Source organism: Perna viridis, chromosome 3 (genome assembly GCF_037379345.1).
Source record: "Perna viridis isolate PV_CMFRI_1.1 ecotype Kerala chromosome 3, ASM3737934v1, whole genome shotgun sequence".
NCBI classification, from domain to species: domain Eukaryota; kingdom Metazoa; phylum Mollusca; class Bivalvia; order Mytilida; family Mytilidae; genus Perna; species Perna viridis.
This window is the reverse complement of record NC_142447.1, coordinates 45,209,940-45,236,852: the sequence shown is the minus strand read 5'-3', so window position 1 is coordinate 45,236,852 and position 26,913 is coordinate 45,209,940. Positions and strand designations below refer to the sequence as shown.

The 26,913-nt window shown below is 31.3% G+C and overlaps 1 protein-coding gene across 3 annotated transcripts; it reads right to left on the bottom strand.

Moving 5' to 3' along the window:
* Nucleotides 1–1,984: 1,984 nt before the first annotated feature.
* LOC148622454 (FMRFamide receptor-like) lies at nt 1,985–17,538 on the bottom strand. 3 transcript variants are annotated; one of them, XM_088572376.1, is made up of 3 exons: nt 17,237–17,537; nt 9,594–9,673; nt 1,985–3,852 (listed from the first exon to the last, which is right to left on the bottom strand). In XM_088572376.1, the coding sequence occupies exon 3, from the start codon at nt 3,842–3,844 to the stop codon at nt 2,573–2,575; it is 1,272 nt and encodes a 423-aa protein (XP_088428502.1). In that variant the 5' UTR covers nt 3,845–3,852; nt 9,594–9,673; nt 17,237–17,537; the 3' UTR covers nt 1,985–2,572. The 3 variants fall into 3 exon arrangements, with proteins under 3 accessions (XP_088428502.1, XP_088428504.1, XP_088428505.1); XM_088572378.1 differs by lacking the exon at nt 17,237–17,537 and adding an exon at nt 9,984–10,190; XM_088572379.1 differs by lacking the exon at nt 9,594–9,673 and having other exon boundaries at nt 17,237–17,538.
* Between the last annotated feature and the right edge of the window lie 9,375 nt (nt 17,539–26,913).

The window sequence follows — 26,913 nt, the reverse complement described above, 5'->3', positions numbered from 1 at the left end:
AATCGTGACAACAGCTGGATGTGGCATTATCATTTTGTATTACTAATTGCAAGTGGGAACAGCTGATTAAGTTTACCTAATCGAAAATGTGACATGCTTTTAGAAAATGAGACAGAGATATAATATTTGTATAATTTTTACGTTACAACTAGGGTCAATGAATTCTGATAAGCTGGATTTCTTACAATGCCTTGTTTTCCATTGTCTTAACGTTTCATTTACCATATTATTGTACAACACATAAAAGCAATGACTGTTGCAATATTCATATTTGAAAACATTCACTTTATAAAAATGATGAGGAGTACCTATAAGTTTAAAATGGCTTTAAAGTAGATAACAAGGACATACTTATTAGAAATATCAATTTGTCACACAATGAATGGTACTGTTGAAATTTGGCATAACCATATACCATGTATTGAATTACTGTTAATACAGAAAATTTTGCGAGTTTTTGTCATTTCAAAATGCGATTTTATTCGCAGACAATTGAAACTCGCAGTACTGAATTTTAACTCTATAGATGTGTGAATTCCCCCCTTAACAAGTAAAATAATATTTTTGGCTAAAATTGTCAAATCGCAAAAATATGTACGCAATAGTTAACCTATTAGAATGTTTCTTTGAGACTAATAGATTGCAATTATCCACGCATCTATATGATACACACAGCAAGAGCTATCTTCTGTTGAAGTAGTAACAATTAAAAAAAATCACTTTCATTATTATCTTTTCTGTTTTTAAGTACCTGTCCATATAAAATTCAGACACGGTCCATATTATAATGATTCATAGTAAAGAAAAACACACCGAACAAATAGTGCCTTTTCAATTTACATGTGCTATATTGTTATGTACCAGTTGACCTTTTCATATTAGGATCTGTACTTTTGAGAAAACCATACATTTACCTCCCACTAAAACAAACAAATCGAACAAAATCAAGAACGATAACTCTTGCCTAGTCCCAATTTCATGTACAACCTATATGAATTTTATCTCATAAGCGCAACAACCAAATGAAAAATTAAGACTGGTGATGTGATATGTATGAATCACCTTCTGTCAGATTTTTATGAAGACTGCTACTTAACAAAAGTTTCTATTTGTATTTGTACCTGACGTTAATGCGCATATCTCTTTTGTCTATTATATCTTTTACTCACTCGAGTTATTTACTTCATTCACTGCTATAAAAACAGCATGTATTGGTTTCCGGGCGTTCGTATTATTTTTATTTAATGTATCTTCTAAAATATAATTTAAGTTAGACATTGTTTAAATTATGTGGTATATAATTACTGTAACTTTTATATGAAAAGTAAAAAAAAACAATAATTGAAAGTGCAAGAAAATCCAGGTAACACCATAGACATTTTTTTAATTACAAATGGCTTTCAAGAAGTATGTGACACATGCACACATGATAGTTGATGTCCATACAAGTTTTGGCAACATTTAGGACATCAAATTTAGTAAGCTATGTGTTACCCGAGAGTGCACTTTTAATATTACTTAAAATTGTGCAATTAGATTAAGTAAATATTTGTCGGAGAGCGACAAAACTATTGTTTGGTAAAACATAAATCATTCTGGTTTTATTGAACTTCAAAGATAACAAAATATCTTAATATATACGACTAAACGTCAAGTGGTATATACAGACAGGAAAGCCATATGCCTGGTTATATCATACTGCGTATTTTACTACCACAGCTGTTGATCTTAGGGCTAAAACTGTCTCAACAGACTGCTGCTAGTTTAAATAAAGTCAAAAGAAGAAAGTTTATTTTACATTCACTTTTCTGAATGGGTGCAACTCGCCACGTTTATTTGATATGTACGATTTCACCTCTCTACGTGGAAATATTGGGATCTTTATGTTTGTGCATAAGAATGTCACATCATTTGTGAAAGTCAATTAAAACCCCTTTTAAAGTACATCTTTTCTATTTGAGGCAACACATTTGATATACAAATATCCTTTTTCAAATTTTAATAAACATAATCATGGTTAACATATCATTTGATAATTTAAAGCAACAAAAAATAACTGACACTGAAATCCTCGCATTAAAAAAAGTCATGTTTTACTCATCAAAAACAATTGTACCGAAGAAAAGTGAATCTTTCTGAATCTCGAAATATATCGGCATTTTATTCATTAGGCAATAGTATTACTATAGTCCGTACTAAGTACAGAAAGGGGTTGTTATATTACGAATAAAGTTATCTAATAAATAACTACAGACTTTAAAAATCACATGACTGCTTCAATTTAGTTGCTTTCACTTCCATAACACCATATGGTTAGGTAAGCATTTTAAATGCTTCGTATCGGTTGCAGTTAATACTACGATGTTTTCTTTGCAAATAACTGGCATAAAATATTACAACAAATCAGTATTGATTTTAACAGAATATCAGCCGCCATGTATGAACTTTGTGTACCATTTCTTTCAATATCCTTGTCGTTTAAAACAAACTATCAGAATCAAATCGTTTCAGTCAATACATATATGCTATTTCCATTTGCTGCTTCCACATATGATTTAGCTGAGGATAATAACTATGTTGTCCCATTTTGTTCAGTTTCTTCACCGTATACCATTCGAACTGTCATTGGACTATGACTGGATTCAGATTTGACGCAAGTGTATTCAGTATTCCATGATGGCATCGGTTTTTGACTGTTTTGGCAAAGCAAATTTTTGCACTCTTGCCTGAAATTTTTACCAGTTACAAAATATATGTAAAAGTTGAAGGCATAGTGAGTTAAGCCAATCTCTTCAATAATGCTTTTTGCAAGAATATAGTTAAAATGACTCTGCCACTTCTCAGGCAGAGCGGATGGAGATATCAAATTGTATGTTGAATTGTCGGATAAATATGGAACAGTACTGTTAACTAACAAAATACTATCTTCTTGTGAAACGTTGTATGACAAAAACATAGCCACAGCAATGGTCACAGGAAATGTTGTAAATATATGATAGAAGGAAACTGCTATCAACATCACCGTTGTAGCGTTACCGTGAGACTTGGCGTGGGATTTCAGTTGATGCTTTTCATACATAGCAAGCCTCCTTGCTTCGAGTATAACTAACATGTTGAAAAATAATATCATGAGGGGCACCAACATAAACACAACTGTTTCTATAAACCAGGTCCATATTGACCAAATAGACTTATCATCACCCTCTAGTACGTTTTTACGCACTGTACATACCTGGTTTATCGAATCAAAGTACCAAAAGTAACTTTGTATTATATTTAGGAAGAAGCACAAAACTACTAGACACAGTATTACTAACCGCGCTCTTGTTGTTGTGCAGAATTTTTCACGTTTAAATGGATGGCAAATTGATATATATCGTTCAACAGTAAACGCTAAGACCAATAATGGCGACAAAAATTGACAAGTCATAAAAATAAGTGGATATACTTCACAAATAAACGGACGATTTAGCACACCTTCATTCCAGGTATCATTCACTTCGTGAAACATCTGAAGTGCTAAAAACATCAAATCCGAGAATGCAAGGGCAGCCAAATAATATCCAGAGGAATTCAACATTCTTTTTTGTAGCCATATCATCAAAGCTAGTATATTTCCAGGAAACCCTATAATATATGTTAAAATCGTCACATATTTTCCAACATACTCCTTCTCAGGTAAATACTCGGCATAATATACGGATGAAGGCACAGGTGAAAAAGACGTATTACGAGACAGTTCCAAGCCATTTGTACTGTTAGATAATAACACGGCAGCGATGTATGATGTAAGTAAGGAATCAGTTACAGTTGTATTATCTATATCAGACTGATTGTATTCCATTTCTGTTTCTGCAATATTACAAAAGGAAATGAAGAACATAATTAGATGACGTGACTTATATTCCTAACAGCTAGATAATATTGTACTATAAATACGAAAGTTCAATAATATAGAAAGGGTAGGCGTATTTAAAGGGTATTAGTAACAATATGTATTCGTAAAGTTTTTAAAATTACAATTTACTGGAGCATATATAAAAATAAACAAAATCAAACAAAAACAAACAAACAAACAAACAAACAAAAACAAAACAAAACAAAACCAACAAAACAAAACAAAACAAAACAAAACACAAAAGACCCATATAAACAATAAAACAATGAAAAGTATTTTTTAAAGTCCCTACACATCAAGCAAGCAATTTCATATCTCCACATAAAATTTTTTTTCAAATATTTGATGGCGTATGGTTCAAATGATACAGATTCACAAATACTGAATATGAGACCCTAGTTCTACAGGACATCAACACCTAACACTATCTTACACATATGACAATAATTATACATTGATTTCCATTCCCTACCATCATAGATAGGAGACCACTAACCGATCAGGACGTTATGGGATTTAATGATAAATCTTGCCGATAACAAAACCATCAGACACAGAGAGGTACAACCTAACTGTGTCAAATCATGGCAGTATAATATCAGACATACTGCTCCAGCGGTCAGATTAGGCTAAGATAAACTCGACGTGATACTGTTACATTGTAATGACATTGAAGAAATCGCCAAAAAAAAGAAGTAAAAAGTAAAATTCATATCATTTTTCAGAAGCAAAATTCTCCGTTTGTAATTTTGAATTTTGACAATAAGAACAGAGCTTAAGTACCAAGAATGGCATACAAAAGGGTAAGCACAGATCAATGTTAAGCGACAATTAAGTTAAAACAAGGCGCAAGGTAAAACTGAAAATAAAGCGAAAAACGCCAAATTGCAAAACGGTTACCGTTAACCAGCCTCTATCTTGTATAATTGTTTAAAACGGTTATCGTTAACCAGCCTCTATCTTGTATAATCGTTTAAAACGGTTATCGTTTACCAGCCTCAATCATGTATAATTGTTTCTGGTATTTCCAAACCCATTTTTCAGACTTAAAGTACTTCTGAATGAAACTAATTGCTTTTCATATCTTCGATGCTATCCCAGTGTATGCATTAGCAGCAAAACATACAAATGTATTAATAATGCAATTTATATGACTTAAATTTTACACTTTGTAATGAATTCACAACTGGCAATTGCCTCATGCACTTTTGTCATATATTAGTACGTCAAGTGTATATCTTTGAAAAGACCACGGAAGTGTTACTCGAATGTTAGCATTCAAGACCTCTGATCAGTTAAAATAGCAGTTAAATCTCCTTGTCTTGCATTTTGGCAACCAAAGCGGTATACAAAAAATTATATAAAGATGATGGAATGAAGAAAACTGGAAACTCCATCAGTGAGTACAATACCATAACAACCATGCAAAATAATCTAATCAAAACTAATTACAATTCAACAAGAATTGTGTATTGGCTTTATCTTTCATAACTGTATACACATGATATTGTTAGTGTAATTACTCCTTTAATTTCTGGTGGTATTTTTAAAATATGATATACAACATTTATTATTCTGTTTATTATCTTTGTCATTTACAAATCAATAAAAAACCAAAGGTTTTTGGTAAAATAAAATAATAAAAGAATCACAGATTCGTTACAGTTGGTGTTGATATTTTTGTATTGATAAACTAATGACAATAATGATGTCGTAAACAGTATAAAACGTAAATATAAAGGTCTAGAATATTTAGGATAATCCAACATTATCGTCACTCGATACATCAAATTGATTATTTCTTCCTAGTTTTGTTTATTAGCCTTCTTTGTATGAGTATTTAATTTATACAAAAACCTTCATTTTACAAAATTATTAATTTGCTGTTTCATAAACAATTAAAAGAAAATAATTCAAAACACTTTCAAGTTGTAAAATTCTCGTGTATATATGAAGCTCATGACTTTCAGGAGCGTGTTTTCGTGATTGTCATTCGAGGGAGAATTATTTCAAAAGTCACTTTATAAAACTACCAAGAAAAGCAGGACCAAACCGATTTAAATTTTTAATGAAGGACGAACAAAGAAACCATTATCAACTATCAGACGCCGCAGAATAAAACAATATCGAGTATAGTTGGCCACTTGGTTTTAATTATTCAATGTACGATATGAACATTGTATCTGTGTGTGCGTCAATCACTGACTGATTTGCTGGCTGTCTTAACATCGCCATGTATTGTCTGTTAGTACTAATTAATATTAATGAAATATGCATTATTTACATAGATTTTTGGAGAAATAAATATGTAATCTTATGCTGAAAAATCATTATACTACAATGTATTTGTCTTTATTTGTTCGGTTTTATAAATTAATATATCAAGAAGCTTAGTTCCCACCAGAATGTAATTCTATGGCTCTGTTTGCTCTTGTTCTTGACTTTTCACTAGTTTAACGATATGCAGATTGTACAGATCAAAGTATTATTTGAGAAATTTCATGATTGGACGAAATATTTAAATTGCAACTTTAAAACAGGACAAACTATAAATTACACCTAACGGGAATAAACCCCTACAGCCCGTTGAACCCTGTAACATTTAATAATTTATTACCCAGAAAAGTTTCATAACAATTCTTCAATTGTTGAGTATGAGTTGCAGACAACATATGAGACCAAGTTTTGTTGAAAAAAATCCAACAGCCGCCTTTCTTGCCAAAACATGAATTTCTGCCAATATGCACATTCCAATATGGACACTCAATTGAGTTTCATAACATCATAACAATCCTGCAAGTTGTTAAGGAGGAGTTGTGGACAACGCTCTAGACCAAATACTTAAGTTCAAACAGCCGTTTTTCTACAGTTTTTGCCTGAAAAAATTCCTGACTATATGCACATTTATCCCAAAACGGTGACATAACACCACATTAAGTTTTATAACAATCCTGCAAGTCGTTGAGGAGCAGTTGCAAAAAACACACGAGACAGTGTTTTGCTGGAAAAAAACTAAGTTAAACAGCCGTCATTTCTACCATTTATTTCTATACAAAAATTCCTGTCAGTATGTACATATCCAACAAAACTTCCATGAAACGGAAACAATCATTAACTTATGATCAGTTAATTCAAAAAATCTTCTAAGTATCTGACAGAACTTTTGAAAATAGTCCGGACATGTAATTTTGATAACTTTTACTCCAAGAATCGGGGTTGTAATCATAGAAGTAAAACGGAACGACGTTCCTTTAATGTGTATCTTCAAGTACCAAAGATAACCTCAATTTGCTAGCTGTAAAACCAAAGTACAGAAAACGGAAAGACTGACGGAGAGATTGCCAACATTAAGGTAGTATACCTGGGATACCCGCAGAACTTTCCCCCAATTCAATTTTCTTTACATTTGTACATGATATTACACTAACTGTGGCGAAGAAAATTCACCATGCAGATTTTGAACAATGAAGACTAAAATATTGCTATTTTTAGAAATCTGAATCATTGGCCAAACTGAACCATATCTGGTATTTAAAGAGTCATTTTGACAATATATTTAAAAAAATGACTTAATGAATATTAAGTCAAATTCACATTAAAAAGATTAATATAGCAGATTTGACATGAAATTTTATTCTATCCATTTTGTTGAAGAGATACCAGGCTTTTACAAAAATAGCAATAGGGGGTAATTTTCAGGTATTTGCATGTATAAAAACCTCTATTTTGCAAAAAATCCATTATTCAATTTTCGTACAAAACTTATATTATATGGGCTATTCATATACAAATCAAGGAACAAATTTTCAGAAAAGTTCACCGTAGGGTTTTTAAAGTTTTAATGATTGTAGGGTAAGGCATTGAATATTTTTAATAATTAATCATTATGGCTAAAATCATGATAATATTCAATAAGGTTACCAAGTATCAAATTATGATGACTTATATTTATTGATGACAGAGCATTGCTGGTCACAGTTAGAGTCAACTACCGTTGTAAATTATTGTCACACAAATATTTATACTTTTGCACGAGAGTGACAAACTAATATGCTAAACATAGTACAATGCTGGACAGAGTTACATGCTGAACAAAGCAACAAAATGAAAACAGAAAGCTTGAAGTCTTATAAGGAACTCTAAAAGGTTAAGGAGTTATAAAACTGGCAAGGTAATTGGTAGTTGTCTCATGTCGTCATGACAGAGATTATTTCATATTTCAATTTTGGTTTGCAGTAGAAGGTAGCATTTCAAACGTTTTCCCATCTTATAAAAATATATTCCTCAATGTACTCATTTGAAACATTTAATCAATATCTGGCAAATTTGTTCTGGAAGTTGAACCCTTTCTTGGAGTTATTTCCCTTTAACGCCAGCATCACTTTGAAGCTTACATATTAGGAGTCGTTTAAACGCTCTAGTGACTAAATTCCTTTTAATTTGGATAACTTCCCTTACCCCATTGAAACTGATTTGGGGTATAGAAATAAACAGAACAGCAATAATTCTAGGGACGATTAAACCGCAAGTTATGTATATATTAAACGATGTTGTTCATCCTTAAACTAAGAAACAGTTAGTTCAAATATGGAGGTACATAACTTTAATTGTTGTAACGAGCAAAACGTTTTTTTTCTATTATTATACTATCAGTTCGTCAAGAAAAAACTGATCATTATATAAGATCAAACCATAAGGGCATCGACAATTTTATACTTTGTGAACTAAATATGATAAGAATTCACAGGAAAGTGCCAATCAAACAGCGATAACATCGTGTTATTATAAAACGGAATTAGATTAAAATAAACGTAAATTTCATACATTGTTTTTTTTATCTCGCTTTCGTGCATATGGCAAATTTTGAGTTTTTTTTCAATTCTATCGATAAGATCGTTTACACATTATGTCAGACAATTCTACCTGGAAAAAAAATATACCAAAGAACGTCAAAAACATCTGGCAAATCAAGTATAACACCGTTCTAAAACTAAAATGAAACCTGTCAAATATTTTTACTTTGTATCAAAATATTGATTATCCTATACACTAAATGATGGGCACGATGGACGCATGTAAATTGGTTGATAGACGACCCCATTCTCCCATCTAATATCATTGGGGAGAATGCAGGAGACATATCACTTAATTAAATCATATCTAATATTTCTAGTAAATAAATACTCCTATTTTTTTTTCTGGAAGATTACATTGAATGGACATACATTAGAATTTTAATGTAAAAACATACATCACCAAATTTGTAATTTTTTATGTCAAAAATTCTTTTGAAATTATGTAAACATACTGTTTTACATTGTAAACGTTATTAGTTCATTTAAATTATATATGTCTATAGGACTTCGTAAAATGATCAAGATAAATGACAGAAAAAAATGCTCAGTGTAAAAGGTACAAAAACTCGCAATTGTTGTCATGCAAAATAAAAAAAAAATAGCAAATGTGATCATATGAAAAAAAAAAAAAAAACAAACAAACAGACAAACTGACATACAGACACACAAACAAAGACAAATAAAAACATTCGATTTCCAATTCAAAATATTCAACCAATCGTTATTATTCATTAATATATCTATAAAAATAAACCAAGAATAACAACAACAATAACAACAAAACCAAAAACAAAAAACAAAACAAAACACACAAAAAGGAAAGATGGAATACCACATACCTCAATTTGCTAACAGTAACATCACATCGTCGATATATCACTCCAACATCGAAGTTGCACCTCACAACGATACGATCGTACTGAAAAGTGCCAATCATAATTACAGAACATCGGGTATTAATAAAACTGAATTCTATAAATACATTTGGATACCACATTCATGAAATAGAGTGAAAGGTTCGATCATGATTGTCTTAAACAATAATTGATAAATGTATGAAACAAATGATGTTAACGGTTCACTTATATTTTTGTTGTGGACATATATCCAATTAGGAAAACTGATTTATGCTAAGATACTTTGTTCAGTTCATTGTCGAATAATTCATAATGCTATTTGAATAAAAACTAGTAAATGTTCAATATTCCCATTTTATTCTATTGACCTACTTTAATCATTATCTATCATGGGCGCTAGGCCCTGCCCTTTCAACAAAACTCTTTAAATCGTGATGAAATTTCAAATGAAAGTATTCCTATTGATCTTCTTTATACAAATCAAGAAATAACCAGGTTTTGATAACTCTTAAATCCCCATGGTTGGGTTATTGGCATGGTAGATGGAGTAGTAAGGCCAGAAGTAGATTTTTTTTCTACTAGTACTAGTGCGCGTTTCCAGACATTAGGCATTGCTTATCATCAGAAGATTAATCATTTGTCATATATTTGGCTCTCTCGTTGTGTTTCTTACCAACCAATGTATATAAAGTTTTCTTGTTGCACTTTTTCACCTTTGGGTATGTATTAACATTAAAATGAGATCTTTCGAAAAAAAACAGTATAAGGATAGTGAAAGTTACAGTTCAACAAAAGACACATCGATTGAAACTGTAGGAAGTTTACCTCTATATCTGCATTGATCATTTGTATGAAATTAAGGTTTGTACTACCAATACATACCAGTACAAATAAACAAAGATGTACTTAAAGTATAATTGTGTAAAAGATGAGTACAAAAATGTTGATTAGTATAAACAATTGATAAGGTAAGCACATGAATGTACTTATTGACCCCAAAGTAACTTTTCTGACAGAGCTGAGCTCACTGTAACCAAAATACCTTGATATTGATAAGTCATGATTAAGGAGATGTCACAAAGAAATGTGAAGCAGGCGTGGTCTTGTCACAATAGACAATTGACAAGCACATTGAGTGTATAACTTAAACTCCCGAAAAAACATCTTTCTCGAGAATACGATAAATTGCTTCGTAGGCTGCAGCTTGCTCTTGATACGACCGGAGAGACCGAACCATGAACAGTTGGGGCAAATATTGACACACAATTCAAGCTTGATACAACTCTGAATTTTCTACACGCATAAAAATCATATGTACATATACTCAAGTTACTGTCCGGACATCATGAAAGTGCTTATTTCTGGCCCCTGCAAGTACGTGACTACTTAATATCAATCCATTTCTTCCATATGTGGTATTGTACTTTGCAGTACAATTTCAAAGAGTTTTATACACCTATAGTGAAGTTATTATTCAGACATAATGAAAATGCTTTTTTTTTGCAAGTTTCGGCCCTTCATTCCTAAATGGTTCCAGTCATTTATCCCAATGTTAAATTCCAGAATTTCTTTTGTGGTATTGCACTTCGTTGTATATATTCGAAGAGATACATTCACTTTTTATTAAGTGATTTTCCAAGATCCTGAAAAGGCTTGATTGTGGCACCAACGTCCTGAACGGTTTGGAGTGTTTATATCACAACTCATACGTTATGCCAGAGCTTGCCGAAACTACGCAGACTTTTTGTATCGCGCTAGAACTCTAACAAATAGGCTTCTGGAACAGGATTATGTTGCTACAAGATTGAAGTCATCACTGCAGAAGTTTTATGGTCGTCATCATGAACTCGTGGATCGTTATGGTGTATCCATCAGCACCATGAAAACACTGATTTATTCAACGGGTCATAGTTTTCCTTTCATCGTCTGTCTATCCCGGACTTGACTTTTTATGAGCAACTCGGCGGGTGTTTCTAGAATAGCAGAAGACGCTTACCCTACCGGTGCACCTGTTCCATGCTCCCAGTTTTTAGTGGAGTCCGAGTTGCTCATTTACTTTTGTTACTTTGTATGTATGATTTTAGTTACTTTATGTTCTTTGTTGTGTATGTCTGTTTTCCATGTCTGGTCTTTGTCCCTGGATTACATTCTTTTGATTACCGCTATAACCTTGGTTCCCTTGATTACTCTTTCAAGTCACAACTACCAAAATCAGTCCCAGCCTTCAGTTTTGGATATGGTATATCCAATGTTTATGGACGACAACGCCGCCGCCGACGACGACATAATATCATTTTACCACCGCAATGTCTTCGCTGTTGTATAAAAAAAACTTTTACCCTTTGTTGCTTAATGTAAATGTCACTGTACCAACGATGGAATTATGCAAAAAAAATTGATAAAAACGAATTAATGTGGATAACTTACACATTGTAGAGATTATTACAACGTAAAATATACCTATAAATTTGATAGAGCACTAACGATGTTTGTTTAATCATCGATATCTGAACTCCCTCCAAATGAAGATTCACTCATTCATATATATAAAATTTATGTCAACCTTTTACTAAATAATATGCATGAAAAATACACGTAGTAAAACCATCTATATACATTAACAAAGACAAACTTTTGATACATATATGTAAACAAACCTGCAAAGCATATATGTGTAAACTAAACATTAAAATACATTACTTGGCCTAAAAAGGGGATAAAAATCCCCAGACAAGTAGAAATATAGGCTTTCATACAATCCAATGACACAACAATTATATTAAAATTATATTAAAATCTGAGGGTGCACTTTGGTGTTCATGGTGGGTTCAAAATTCAAGAAAACATTTTCTGAGTGCACTGAGAGAAATTCTGCTGAAGAAGCTAATGAATAACTAAATACAAGCCAACATAAAATTCAGACACTGGCAATGGTAAAGTGATTCATGGTGGAGAAGACCAAACAAACAATGCCTTTTCAGTCTACGTATACTATACTATCACATAACAACAATCTGCACTTTTAAGAAAGCCAAATCAAGATTAATAACTCTTCCAAAGTGCAAATTTCATGTACAATTTATATAATTCTTATCTCAAAAGCGCAACAACCACATGAAAAATTTGATGGGTTTTTGAAATGTATGAATCGCCTTCTGTCTGATTTTTAGAAAGACTGCTACCTAATTAGATCATATTAACCGATCACATTGTAGCATTGTATTAAACTTTGATACTTGGGTCCAAATGGGGGCATAAAAAAGTACTTAATCAAAGATAATTCCAAACAAATAGCTATATATATAATATATGGCAACTTTCCATTTACAGTCCTGGTTTCTGTGTTCGCATTTTTAATATAGTTTGTTATATGTTAGACTTAAGGCAAAAATATGCTTTACAGCCAGTGTAATCTATGGATGTTTACATTTGATTCATAGCTTTAATCTTACAAAGTATTCATTTACACCTTTATACATTTACATATGATCCATTGATTAGATGGCTGACAGCTAGTATAGAGACATCAATTCAAACAACAACTTACTGTTGTTATTTAATACATCGGTCTGCATTTATACCTTCTATTAAAAATGATTTAGTCTGTATAAACCTATATAAAAGGATGATCTGATAAACCACCTTTTAAAACTACAAAACTATCTTAAACTCGTTGACAAAAAGAAAAATGTTTATCTGTGAAAATATCGTAAAATGAGGTAGTTTGTGTTTATACACTTAACAAATCTAAATCTAAAGAAATTTTAAAGTATTCCAAGAATCATTTTCAATATTTGTGACTTCACTACTGAACTACTGAACTGAATATAGTAATTCTAATAAGGTAATAAGACTGATAACAATTTTGTTATATGAAATATCGTTTTGATTTGTTAATACACATTAAAAGTACAGCTTTCCTGTTTGAATATCAAATATACAAACCGTTGCTAGTATTGAAAATGAAGACAGAAACAATGTCACAGCCGAAAATAAAAGTAAGAGGTTATGTACGTAGTGATAGAGTATAACACATGCATTCCTTAACAGACACTATACTGATACTAGTATATTATATATTCAAATAAAAATATTTTATTTTTTGTTTTTGCATTATAAGTGATAGCTTAAACACTATATGGTTTACCTTGCATTTCACTCCTACACGAAACACACTTGAAGTATAGTCAAAATATATGATATAAAGAAAATGACGTATGAAAATCTGTATTGTATGCAGTAGCGACCCCGATCTATATCCCCTCACGGACCGGTGGCCTTTTGGGTGATATCAAAGTCTAGGGTTGATACCACTCATACAGATATTGAGATGTAACATTCAGTATATAAAATATTTTGTTTTGAGAAGTAAACAAATACTAAAAAAAGTAATACCAAAATTTAAAGATCAATTATAACAGGATTTACGCACATCTCTCATATTGCTTAAGAGTAGTTTTTATATTTCCGCTTATTCCTAATTTATTGTGACACATTGCTTTATCAATTTTTATGAAGAATATTTATTGATTGCATGCATTTATCTCTAAAACTAATTACAAAAACTGGTCATTAACATTTCTTAAAACTAGAATTATGTTTAAAAAAACGCTGTCTTGTTCAGAAAACAGATATAAATATTGATTCTGCTTTTATTGAGTGCGTGTGGTCTGAAATCACACGAAACAAAAAAAAAATCGAGATTGTTTATAAAACTTTTCTACATGTGAAGAAAAAAAGTTAAAATAGATGTTAAAATTCAGACTCTAAAAAGTTTTTGCATGGTAATGAAACAATGTGTATTTTTTGTACTATTGCATCATTTTGAATTTAATATGGGTATCATCAAGGGAACCATGATTCTAGGGGAAATCAAAAGACTGAATTCCAGTGACAAAGACAAGACATGACACACACAATACAGAACATAAAATAACCAAAATAATATGTACAAAGCAACAAAAAGTAAATTAGCAACTCGAACTCTACTAAAACTGGGTTCATGGACCAAGTGCACCGGTAGGGTTAGCGTCCTCTGCTTTTCCAGAAAGAGGTACCAAGTTGTTCATAAAAAGTCAAGTCCAGGGTAGACGAAAGAGGTAAGGAAAAACTATGACAGGGTGAACAAATCAGTTATCATGGTGAATACGATTGCATGATGACGACCATAAAATTTCTGTAGTGATGATCTCAAAAATGTAACAACATAACCCTGTTCCAAAAGCCTAATTGTAAGAAGTCTAGCGCGATTCGAAAAGCCTGCGTTGTTACGAAAAGCTATGGCATAACGTATAGTTTGGTCAATAGTATTCTTTTACCATCGATCGCTAGTGTAGGTCGAGATATGAGGCTGAACTCACAGTGTCTGTAGTATTCTTTATCTCAAGTTCTTTGGGGTAGATGATATGTATAAAAAGTACAAAAGGTATAAGGAATCTTTACAAAGAAATACATATTTGTATATAGGTGTACATCATGTTTTTAAATCGGGATTTTAACTGAGTATGGGGAATAGAAAATCCACATTGATTCAATACCACTATGGGAGTAACAAGTGTTGTGGTGGTACTGAAGGTCCTCTTTTACAGCTATGAGTATAAAAAGTTAAAACTTTTGAAAGAGGTTTGGTGGTACATTTTGCTGATCCAGGTATGTAGCGTTGTTTGTATGGATTCTTGTGGAGTTAAGGAATCCAGTTCATAGACGATAGTCACAATCATCGCCTGTGTTAGAGAGACCAAAAGAAGATAACACAGATTTATCGTTTTCTGCTATCTCTTTTTTGGAGAGTGTGGTAGCAGTATAGATCTTATTACTGCCATTATTTTCTACGTCTACCTCTGATAAAAATCATTGATGGAACACGTTTACTCAATACAAGACAATAACTCGCCAAAAAACTTTGTTTCAAGTCATTTTCCTCAAGACTCACACATGAAGTTTTCGAAGATTACAAATGTTCTATGTCGATGTATTAAAAATAACCCCAAGAATATGTATAAGACAGTGCATCATTCATTGATAGACCTTTATTTGAATATTGCTCTTGTGTATCAATCTAATAGTCAAATGAAACAATTTAAACAAATTGATCAAAGCGAGTGATAAATGCCTGTCTGAAAACCATCTATACTAGCGCAGTTTGATGAAATACATTATTAGAGTATGTGAAAAAAAAATTGTGCTTAACGCAGACAGTTTATACATGAATCTTTTAAAATACTAAAGTAAAAATACTTAAACATCAGTTCAGTAATAATGTAGAACATACAAGAAACGACAAAGACGACAAAGAACTCAGAATCAACCTGAAATATGACCAGCTAAAAACAAATACACAAAAGGGGTAGATAAGCAAACCAGACTTACTACAAGGTAAGTACAGATAATCCAAAATGGTATCGGAATATATCCCTTGATGTTAAAAGAAAATGCGACTATGGTATACGTAATATGCTTGGTAGTTATTTAGCATTACTAAAGGTACATGTCTTAATAAATAAACGGTGTGGTTTTATGTGACTATTAAACCAACTTATGCAACTAACTTTCCCAGAATAGGAATTCAGCACTTATTATTCTACTTTAGACACGGGGAGGATCTTTATTCATAGTCCATTGATCAGTCATATATATATATTTATGAATCCTATTTATGCCTGGAGAGTCCATGACGAACACGCGGAGCAAACCAAATATGATTAATTATTTATTCTATCGACATGTAATAAGCATATATATATATATATATATATATATGCATGCTATGTTGATGATAATGTCAAAATAATTATATTCATGCTCCTTTAAGGGCCTTTTAATTGGATAACAAAAAGTCGTCTTTCTTTTTCTTCCTCCTTTACCATGTCTGATTTTTTAAAGGTTTATACTCATTTAAAGCACGTGTCGGTATTTTACGTCTTTGACGTTGATTTGTTTGTAAACAAACATGACGTCGGTATGTAATCATAAGGACTTAATTGATATATCCGCCTATCTATATAATAATACTGGATAGGTACAACAATCTACCTTGACTGGTATAATAGTTACGTTCATAGCAAACTTAATAACTATCATTAGATAGTTATTAAGTTTGATTGCGGAGAAAATAGATATGGACAACAAAGGACACTTATTAGATGGAGTTCTATGAATGGTGTACAGAGGTCTGGTATGTTTTGAGGCAATAAAACAACAAATTACTTAGACTGATGTAAACAGGTTCTGAATAATTTCATTAATTTCCAGACTTTTGTATTTTTCTTTTTAAGTTACACTTTGGGGGCTAAAACTACCCATTACATATTCTAATTCTCTGAAATTATCAAAGTATCAAATCCTATATTGTTATTTAATCTAGTATGATTTTGTATAGAAAGGTACTAGAAGTCGGGACTAACCGTTAGACGTTTTTTGTATTTAACTCAAGGATGCAAAATATGAACTATATTGCATTTCAACTAATAAAAAACAACAATTGTAAAGACGAACTCAAATTAAAAGGAGAACATGATAAAAACAAATGACAATTAAGATAATTGTCATTACTTCAAAGACAAATGTTAAAATAAAAGGCATTAACAGTAAAGATCGTATAATTCTCTAATATAAAATTTACTTACGTCTATTAATGGTTTCAATCCCTTTAGGTTTTAAATGAAATTCCCCAAATTCTTAATACTGCGTGTCATATAGAAATGTCAACGTATAATACTTTAAAGAATATTCACACCTATCCAATCAATTTGTCAGAGCAAACTACTCCGCTTACACATACAGAGAAACATCCTTTAGCAATATCAATCCATAAACTTATCATCTTCATTCCCTCATCGCTGTATGAGATATATCATAATCTTGGTGGATTGATTGAACTAGCATTACAATTGGCACGGGAAGGTGGAGTTCACCTGGACATACAATGAATATTTGATATTGTGATGGGCAAATAATCTTTACACATTTATAACAGACACATTAAAAGAAATATGTGATTAACTGTAAATAGTTTATATATGATGTACATAATACTTCGTAAGTGTACTACTTTAAATATATGTTAAAATGCACTTTAAATTATGTGATAAAAATAATATTTATATTTATAGACCCTTTGTTATATTTTCTTGCATAAATTTCACCTGAACGTTTGATTCCCACGTTTTAATGATGATTTATGATGATTTATTTAAACTTTCTTGTCAACAATGTAAAATGATATACGTTTGTATCGTAGTCAAAGTTTAAGTATAGATTTAAGATGTATTTCAAAGAATTTTTAATGCATTATATTACTTCCGGTATGAAATTGCTTGAAAATTGACTTAGATCGTCTAGTTTTCGTCTTTTTTCAACAAGTTTATTTTGTATTTAAAGGATACCAATTAACATTATATACATTCAAACAAGGTTACAACTGAAGACACCTCATAAAAACAACTTTCTTCCACGTGCTTATACATGGTTATATTTATTTGTAATGTTGTATTGTATTTTTATAACTACATTTATTTAAGATGGACGCGTTCTTTTTTTCTTCTTCTTCTATATTTGAATTATACTAAAAGTATTTCTCTGACCTAACTGCACGAAAACATGTGCAAAATGTGTTTGATGATACAACCAGACAGGACGTCTTATGTTTCTTATATAAGAAAATATCATCTAATGAATATACTACCTAATCAAAATGGTATGAAGATATATTAATTAGAGTATAAAAGTGCTTAATAGCGTGCTGTTAAAACAATCAAGTCAGAAAAAGTAATGAGTTTTCAGGCTGTTTGTATTATGATATATAACGTTATGTTACGTTATCTATAAAAACTATAGTGATAAATGCAAGAAATAATTTTATATCAAGTTGAATGTAATTTATGCTTTATATACTTGTATAACGTGTTTTAAATATTGTCTGCTGAGAATATTAAAACTTTTTGTTCATAAATTGATATGACAAGCAGATCTCAGTTTGTAAATTTGGCTGAAATATCAGTCACGCCTTTTTCTTAAAAGTGCAATAAATTATTTCTTCTCTTAAACCGTTGATTAATTTAACACATAACATCCCTGTTAAAACGTAAACTTTTAAGTACTTTAAGTAACAAAACATATTTTAGACATGGCAACTCTTTTGGCAATATTATTCGTTGAATATCTCTGTTCGATCCTTAAAGAAAGAATGAGTAAAAGGGACAATAATGTACAGACGTATAGTGACGTGACGGACCCCAAAAATTCATTGTTTCCATGGCGAAAATGCCTATATTTTACTATTTGTGTATTTATGCGTAAATTCAGTCAATATATCCCTTATATAAAGATACAATATAATAATCGACAATGCTTTTATAGCTTCTTCAATATCAAACACAGACCGGATTGAACTTAGTTTATATTTACCAGACATGAACGTTTTAAAGTCAATACGGTAGCATATAGACAAGATAGTTTTAACCAATGCATCAGTATCACGCTAATGTCAGCGTACCTAGTAGAGCGCTCTAATTATGGACATTTTTGTCAAAATAACTTCAATTTTCAAAATAACCACATTTATGTCTCCTAAACTTTACCTGAACGGAAACCATTTACACAGACTGATATTAAATACACATAAATCAATATATAAATACAATTACATTGCAATAATTGCCTTATTTGTCAATTTAATAGTGTTAACGAGGTAGGTGATGAATTATTATGATCCTGACGTATACATTTATTTCTATTCTGTAACCTTTATGGATGGCTTTAGTATTTAGGCAACAATAAGGCCGTGATTGGTGTATCTGAGCATTAATGATAGTAACTAATAGTTACAAAAAATGTTGGAGGAGTGAATCTAGTGATTTTAGTATGATTCATGTTGTTGAATCGAAGCATAATTAAACAACATAAACAATATCGTGATATACTGCAAAATACTCATGAGATAAGTTTGTTGAAAATAAATCAAAGTTTGAAAAATAAATATGATTTTTCTCAAAACAGAACAGCTGAATAAAGTTGAATAAAAAGCTTCACACATTCCGCCTTATATACAATGAATAACCAAAAGCCTAGTAAATACATTTTTTTTCAGTGTTAAGGCTTAAGTTTTATGAAAGCTCATATAAGAGAAGAAAAGATGACTTTTTGCACTTTAAATAAAATATTGTTTTGTTTCTGAGAATTTATGTATAAAACGGAAAACAACCACCAAAGTGAACAAATGTTATTGGATATTTCTACAGATTGGAAACTATAAATTAAGTTAAAATTTGGCATTGTAGTGATTGAGGATGTCATAAAATGTTTTATAATGCCAATACAGAATACTTGGTTGTGATGGATAACAAATGATACGTCAAGTTTCTCACAGATAATATAATTGCACTTTTGTATTGTAGAATTATCCTATGGAATCAAATACAGAAGTTCAACATACAAAATAGATTTTTACCTCTCCTGATGATTTAGGATTCTTGGTTAAGATGTGGTACAGCCCAAAAAAGGCTACACATTTTTTTTGTTATTAAGTTGCTTTATACGATTATATGATGAAATGTATAATTATTCATTCAAATTTTTCTGCTCTTAAGAGATAATTCACACAGAAGATCCAATAGTTTCTATTGTATTTTAGTGCCATTTACAGAGTTACTTCTTTCAATTTATAATTCAACAGTACATTCTATACCATTTATATATCCTAATAACAAGAGTTATATAGAACACGTGTAATTTTCTTTTACCTAAGAATTTCAATCAAAATATCAAAAATAAAAATATATAAGCATCCCAATGATGTATCACATTTTGCATGATTCTCAGCTGGAATGCTTTTTAATACATCTCAAAGCTCAACCTTTACATCGGTTGCAAATACTGAGGCATAAAACAAACGGAAAATTCAGACATGGCTAAAACAAGAAACAAAGGCAGTCCTCATACACAACGTAGACAACAGAATAAAATATTACTATGTACAAAGACAAAAACAAAAACAAAAACAAAGAACAAAAAAAAAACAAACAAAAACCAACAAAAACAAAAACAAAAAACAAAAACAAAAAAGCAAGAGCAAAAACAAAATAAATCACAATCGAGAACATTCAGATAGGGGTCAAAGTCGATGGGTTATCAATCCAGTAGACGCAAAATAACCCCATTTGTCAGGTAACTTCAATTATAAATGTCTTGTATCTTCTATATATATGTTAAGGTGATGGTGTGCACGAAAAGAAGGTTAATTAGTTTTTCTTTAATTTAAGTTACAAGGGTAGACCAAATGTAATGCATATACGAATATAGATACATATCAGTCAGTTGTTTCCATAGATGTTACAAAGGCGTGTTCCAATACCTGTTTTCCAAAATCGATAAAATATTGTCGACTAGAAATTTCAACATTTTAACAACGGACTCGGAGTACTTGTAATCAAAATATCTGTAGTTATTAAAAAAAAACGTTTTCCAGCCTGAAACTAGATAAGCATATCTTTTAGTCCCCTCTTTGTACAGAAATATTGATGACTAAGAAGAAGCATATTCTACAGATCCGGATATGGTTAATAAAGCTGACAAGAGATAAAGAGCAAGGAGCCTTACACTTTTCTTGATTCAGTATTAGATACAGAGCAAGGAGCGTGACACCTTACCGATTCATCATCACAAAAATTGTTAAATGTTTGTAACAGTAAACCAAGGAACCAAGATTCTAGCGGAGATCAAAAGAATGTAATCCAGGGACAAAGACCAGACATGGAAAACAGACATACACAACAAAGAACATAAAGTAACTAAAATAAAACATACAAAGTAACAAAAGTGAATGAGCAACTCGGACTCCAGTATAACTAGGAGCATGGACCAGGTGCACCGGTATCACAATGAACTAAATATTCTTTTTCTAAATGAGCATGTTATGATTTCAACCGACCCCAATAGTTTAAACATTTGAATTCAGTACTAAGAAAATCGATTTCAACACAGAGTATTTTGACTACAAATGTAACACAAAGCGTAAATAAAAAACAAAATGTTATTAAAACTAGAACAAAGCTAACGTACTTCTATTTATTGCGATCAAGTTTTGGTACAAAGATACTGGTTTAAATGTCAACTGGCATTAAAATATACGTAATGTGGTTCGTTACACTACCAACATATATTGTCTTCGTAAATTAGTTGGAGCAATCATGATACCAAAAATGGTATCAAAAAGAAAAACAAAGTTAACGACATAAAAACACAGTTTACGGGATGAACAAATCCGTGTTTTAAGAATTGTACTGTGAAAACTGTTAAAAAAATCTTTAAAGTTTCTGAAATTATAGTTTACATGTTTACTTATCTTTTCTGGTCGCTTTTTCAGCTTAATTACTTCATAACTTTCAGAGATCGAAATTCGTGCTTATTTTTTAACTTTAGAGTGGAGTGCTTGACTGTTAGAACCACACTAAAAGTGTAGTTTTGATGGCAATATTAGTCCAATTTGTTTAAGATTATAACAACACAGATTGTGTTGATTGTCATTTTCAATGGCTTTATGAAATATTGTTTGGATGTACAATGAAAAACGTCTAGTATTTGTCTTTGCTTTTTAAACCAACATCTTTGTATGAACTGTTCAAAATTGGGTATTAAAATGCATTTTTTAAGAAAAAGATAGCCTTTGATAGTTTAAAATTTAATTTCACCACGGTTTAGGAAAGAAATAATTTAGACACCCCAAGAGTGACAATGTCTTAGAGATTTGAGTCAGTAGTGCCTCCAGCTTCTTTATTTCACATGTGATGAGATAAATCTCTGGACTTCACTACACGCATTTGTTTTTAACTAAGGATAAACGCTAATCCTCTTTAAATTGGGTGACATAAGTGTATTTGATTTTCTTGATAATCTTTTAAGTGCGAAAATTAAAAAAGTAATTCGTTCTAACTTTCAATAAATATATGACTTCATATATCATTCGTGTACACTGTAGTTTGTTATCAGTTGTTCGTTTTAGTCATTCACCGTCTTTGTCTGGACAAATTTCTAATCAGAAAAAAACCCTAAATTCCTTCAGCATCTGCGACAAACCGGATGACTTTTCATTCCTCATTGCCAATTTTCCTTTAATCTGAGGCAACATCCCTTCAGCACCTGTCTATGGAGTTTTCATATCACAACTCGTTACGCCAGTGCTTGCCGTAACTACGCAGACCTTTTGTACTTCGCCAGACTTATTACAATTAGGCTTCTGGAACAGGTAATGTTGCTTCAAGACTAAAGTCATCGCTACATAAGTTTTATGGTCGTCATCATGAACTCGTGCATCGTTACGGTGTATCCATCTGCACCATGAGATCTGATTTGTTCAACGTGTCATAGTTTTCCTACCCCTACTTGATTTTTTTTATGAGCAACTCGTCGGTGTTTCTAGAAGAGCACGCTTACCCTACCGGTGCACCTGGTCCATGTTCCCATTTTTAGGGGAGTTCGAGCTGCTCATTTACTCTTTTTGCTTTGTAACGTTTTATTATGGTTATTGTATGTTCTTGTGTGTGTCTGGATTACATTCTTTTGATTCCGCTTGAATCTTAGTTCCCTGGATTACTCTTTCATGTAAACAAAGAATGAAATCTCATTTTTACGTCTTTAGATGGCTTTATTTCATTATTTTCAATATTGATTTAAATTAAATTTGATACATTTAATTAATTCACTTATGTCTCAACTTTGGCTTCAGGTGGTAGGACAAAAACTAAAATAAAATAAAATTGATTGGGTCGGATGTACTTTTTGTACTTTTCTATATCTAACATAACCTAAAGTTCCTTGTGTTAATATTCATACCTTTTATATGATTTACTAGTAATATCTCTACGTACTTCCCTACCCCTTTGTAACTGGATTACATTCTTTGATTATAGCTAGAACCTTGGTTCCCTTGATTACTTTTTATATATTTCAATTGAAGATGCAAATAGCATTGCAACTTATATGAAATTATTCCTTGAAATCTTTGTCTAGACTAACCTGTAAGGTAAGCATTATTGATAATAACAAATATTCTAATGCATGGTCTATATTAAACGTTTATTAATGAAAAATGCTCAAACAAATTGTAATCAAGTTTAATTATATATGAAATCATATAGTTTAAACAGATTAATTTAAAGGGTTTACAGGTTTTTTTTTATTGTTTCCTTTATCAAAGTTCTGCATGTTCCAAAATATCAAGTATTTCAATTAAAAAAACATAAATGCACGGAATCCCGTAAAATACGCGAAAAAAAATTATCATAACGATCGATATTTGAAGAATTAAACGTTTGTGAATGTTCAGTTTTACTTCAAGCAATATTTTCCTTCGTCTGTTCTCGTACATCTTAAACTGAAACTCAACTTTAGATAAACGTTCCGAGTGAAACGGAATGAGAAATAGAATTATTTTCTCACCAAAACATCATTGATAAATCATTCACATCCGAGTTTATTGTGCACAAAAACACAAATAATGACTAATTTATTTTTCAAAAATGTCAAATATATAGCACATACACATACGAAAATGCTATAAAAGTCTTCAGTAAATAGCTACTTAACAGACATCATATGATACTTGACATATATGTTACACATCGATGTCAACAATTGTTCAATTTGAAGAAAAAAAGACTTTTTTTTAAATCGAAATAAAATCTGCACTACATCCAAGAAAAGATATTGTTGGTATATATCATTCATGCCTACAGCAAAAAAAAAAAAAATAATAATAATAAAAAAACAACAACAAAGTCAAATCATCGTAATTGATATAAATATACCTTGTGTTGTCAATAAAAAACGTTCCTCTGTTCTAAACCTTGCAAAATACACAACATTGGTTGAAGACTATCAATTACTATATGGCTATTAGAATCACCAGTCGAAATCATTTTGTCCCTTAAATAGCTAATCTTATGCCCTTAGGCCCTTATGCCGTATAGTTTTAAAGGGAGTAGTCAACCCGATTTAATGTAAAAAATAATATGAATATAAGATAAACAGATAAAGTTCCGGTGGTTACTAACAAAGGATATATAGTTTATGTTGTCTAAATTCACCCATCTACTTTACACGATTAATAAGCCAAGTACGAATCACTGGTTACTTTCCTTCTACAGATGTATTACAAAAGAGACGGTTTAAATAAGTTTTCCATTTCCAAAAGGAGATTAGGTCAATCCTATATACATCTCACAATTTCTAATATCTGCATGAAGCCGCCGTAAAGTTTCTGATTTCAATAAACTTTATATATTAAAAATAAAATTCGTTTACCAAGGATTTCGGTAATATTCTTTAGATCAATCATTTTCTTAATTTTATTATCGGTAAACCGATCTTCTCCCAAAATACAATTTAACCTGCAACCACCAGATTAAAGAAAGCATTAGACATTAATATTTCTATGGTAATGTGGTTATATCATGACACTCCCGATTGATTTGTAAAACCTTTTAAGAAGTTGATAAGAAGAAAGAATAAAAAGGGCATACATGTAAAAAAAAACTTTAAACAAAATTATCTATGTTTCTTTAATAAAGTGGTTAATTTTCCTCGGTCCATTACTGGAAAAAATACCTAAATACAAATATACCACTCGTATTAATATTGCAAATTCCGGTATACTGTAATCGTTTTTAAGGAATTATTTCTTGTCAGCAGCATTAGAAACGTATATATAGGAAGATCTCGATTAAAAAATGTATACAAGAAGTACTCCGAACCAAAATGTCGAAAAACGAAAAAGGAAGCCATGGGCAACACTGAAATTCAGCTATGTGTAAAAATGTGACGAAACCTTAGTATTTTAGCCTTTTAATATCGGGAAATGATCAACGACATAAATCAGCCAGACCACTCTGATTACTAGGCTAGTGAATACCTCTGGGACCTCATTATTTTTATATATATAGAGACAACAGCGAGTATATTTACCAATCTTTTTCATCATATATCAATTTTCCATATTGTCTTTGTTCTTTTCTGAGACCTTATTTTAAAAGTATAAGACCATCTACTAGTTGAACGTTTGTGCTTCCATTTATAATGTCTGTATCATGATTGTACTTCATCTAACCCCTTTATAGGTTTCTATCAGATATCTCACACTATTTTATATTTCTCTTTTCTATTCAGATAAATGATGGATACCAATTTTTACTATTGTTCTTTTACTTTGAACTCTTCAATAAAATGTTCAAGGTGAGGTGATAAATATATGCAACTTACATAGTATTATTATATAGGTAAACGTAAGTACGGTACGTTCAGTACTCTTTCAGGACTTCTCGTCATTGTAGATGTCTCTCATTACCTTGTGTTATACTACAACAACATGTTAACAGAAGGTAAAATCTCAATTAGCATGCATGAATTCTTACTGACTTTGTTTGCAACCTGTATCATGTCAAGACATTTCTCTTTGGTTGTCTTTATTCAATTTTGTTATATTATGTGCATAATTTCCCAACAATCTTATTTTAATTTGTCTTTGGAGACTAATAAAACGTGATTAGAGCTCACCGTTCAGTCTTACTTTGTATTGAAGGCTAGGATAGGTTGTATTTGCTTTGGCGTTAGCAACATGATATCTTTGAATCTTTACGTAAAACTCCTACTAAAACTATCTTCTTTTGTTATTGTTACTATTGATTCCTGGCCTCTATTGTTTTAAAAAGATACCTCCTTGAAATTAACAAGCCAAGCTCCACAAACGTTTGCTTTCTTTGATTCAGTGTTAAAATCTTTCTGTAGATTGCATGGTTTTATTTATGAGGCTTCTGGAACAGGGTTTTTACATTGCTACAAAGTAGAAGTCATCACTACAGAAGTTTTCTGGTCGACATCATGAACTCGTGGATCGTTATGGTGTATCCATCTGCCCCATGAAAACACTGATTTATTCAACAGTACATAGTTTTCCTTTCCTCGTTTGTCTGCCCCGGACTTGAATTTTTATGTGCAACTCGTCGGGTGTTTCTAGAAAAGCAGAGGACGCTTACCCTACCGGTGCACCTGGTCCATGCTCCTAGTTTTTAGTGGAGTCCGAGTTGCTCATTTGCTTTTGTTACTTTGTATGTATGATTTTAGTTACTTCATGTTCCTTGTTGTGTATGTCTGTTTTCCATGTCTTTGTCCCTGGATTACATTCTTTTGATTACCGCTATAGCCTTGGTTCCCTTGATTGCTCTTCCGATAGCACAGAACATACTCATTTCGAAGCGGTGGTGATTTAGAAAAAGAAGTCATCAAAATAGTTTTAATGACTATCCCTTTTTAC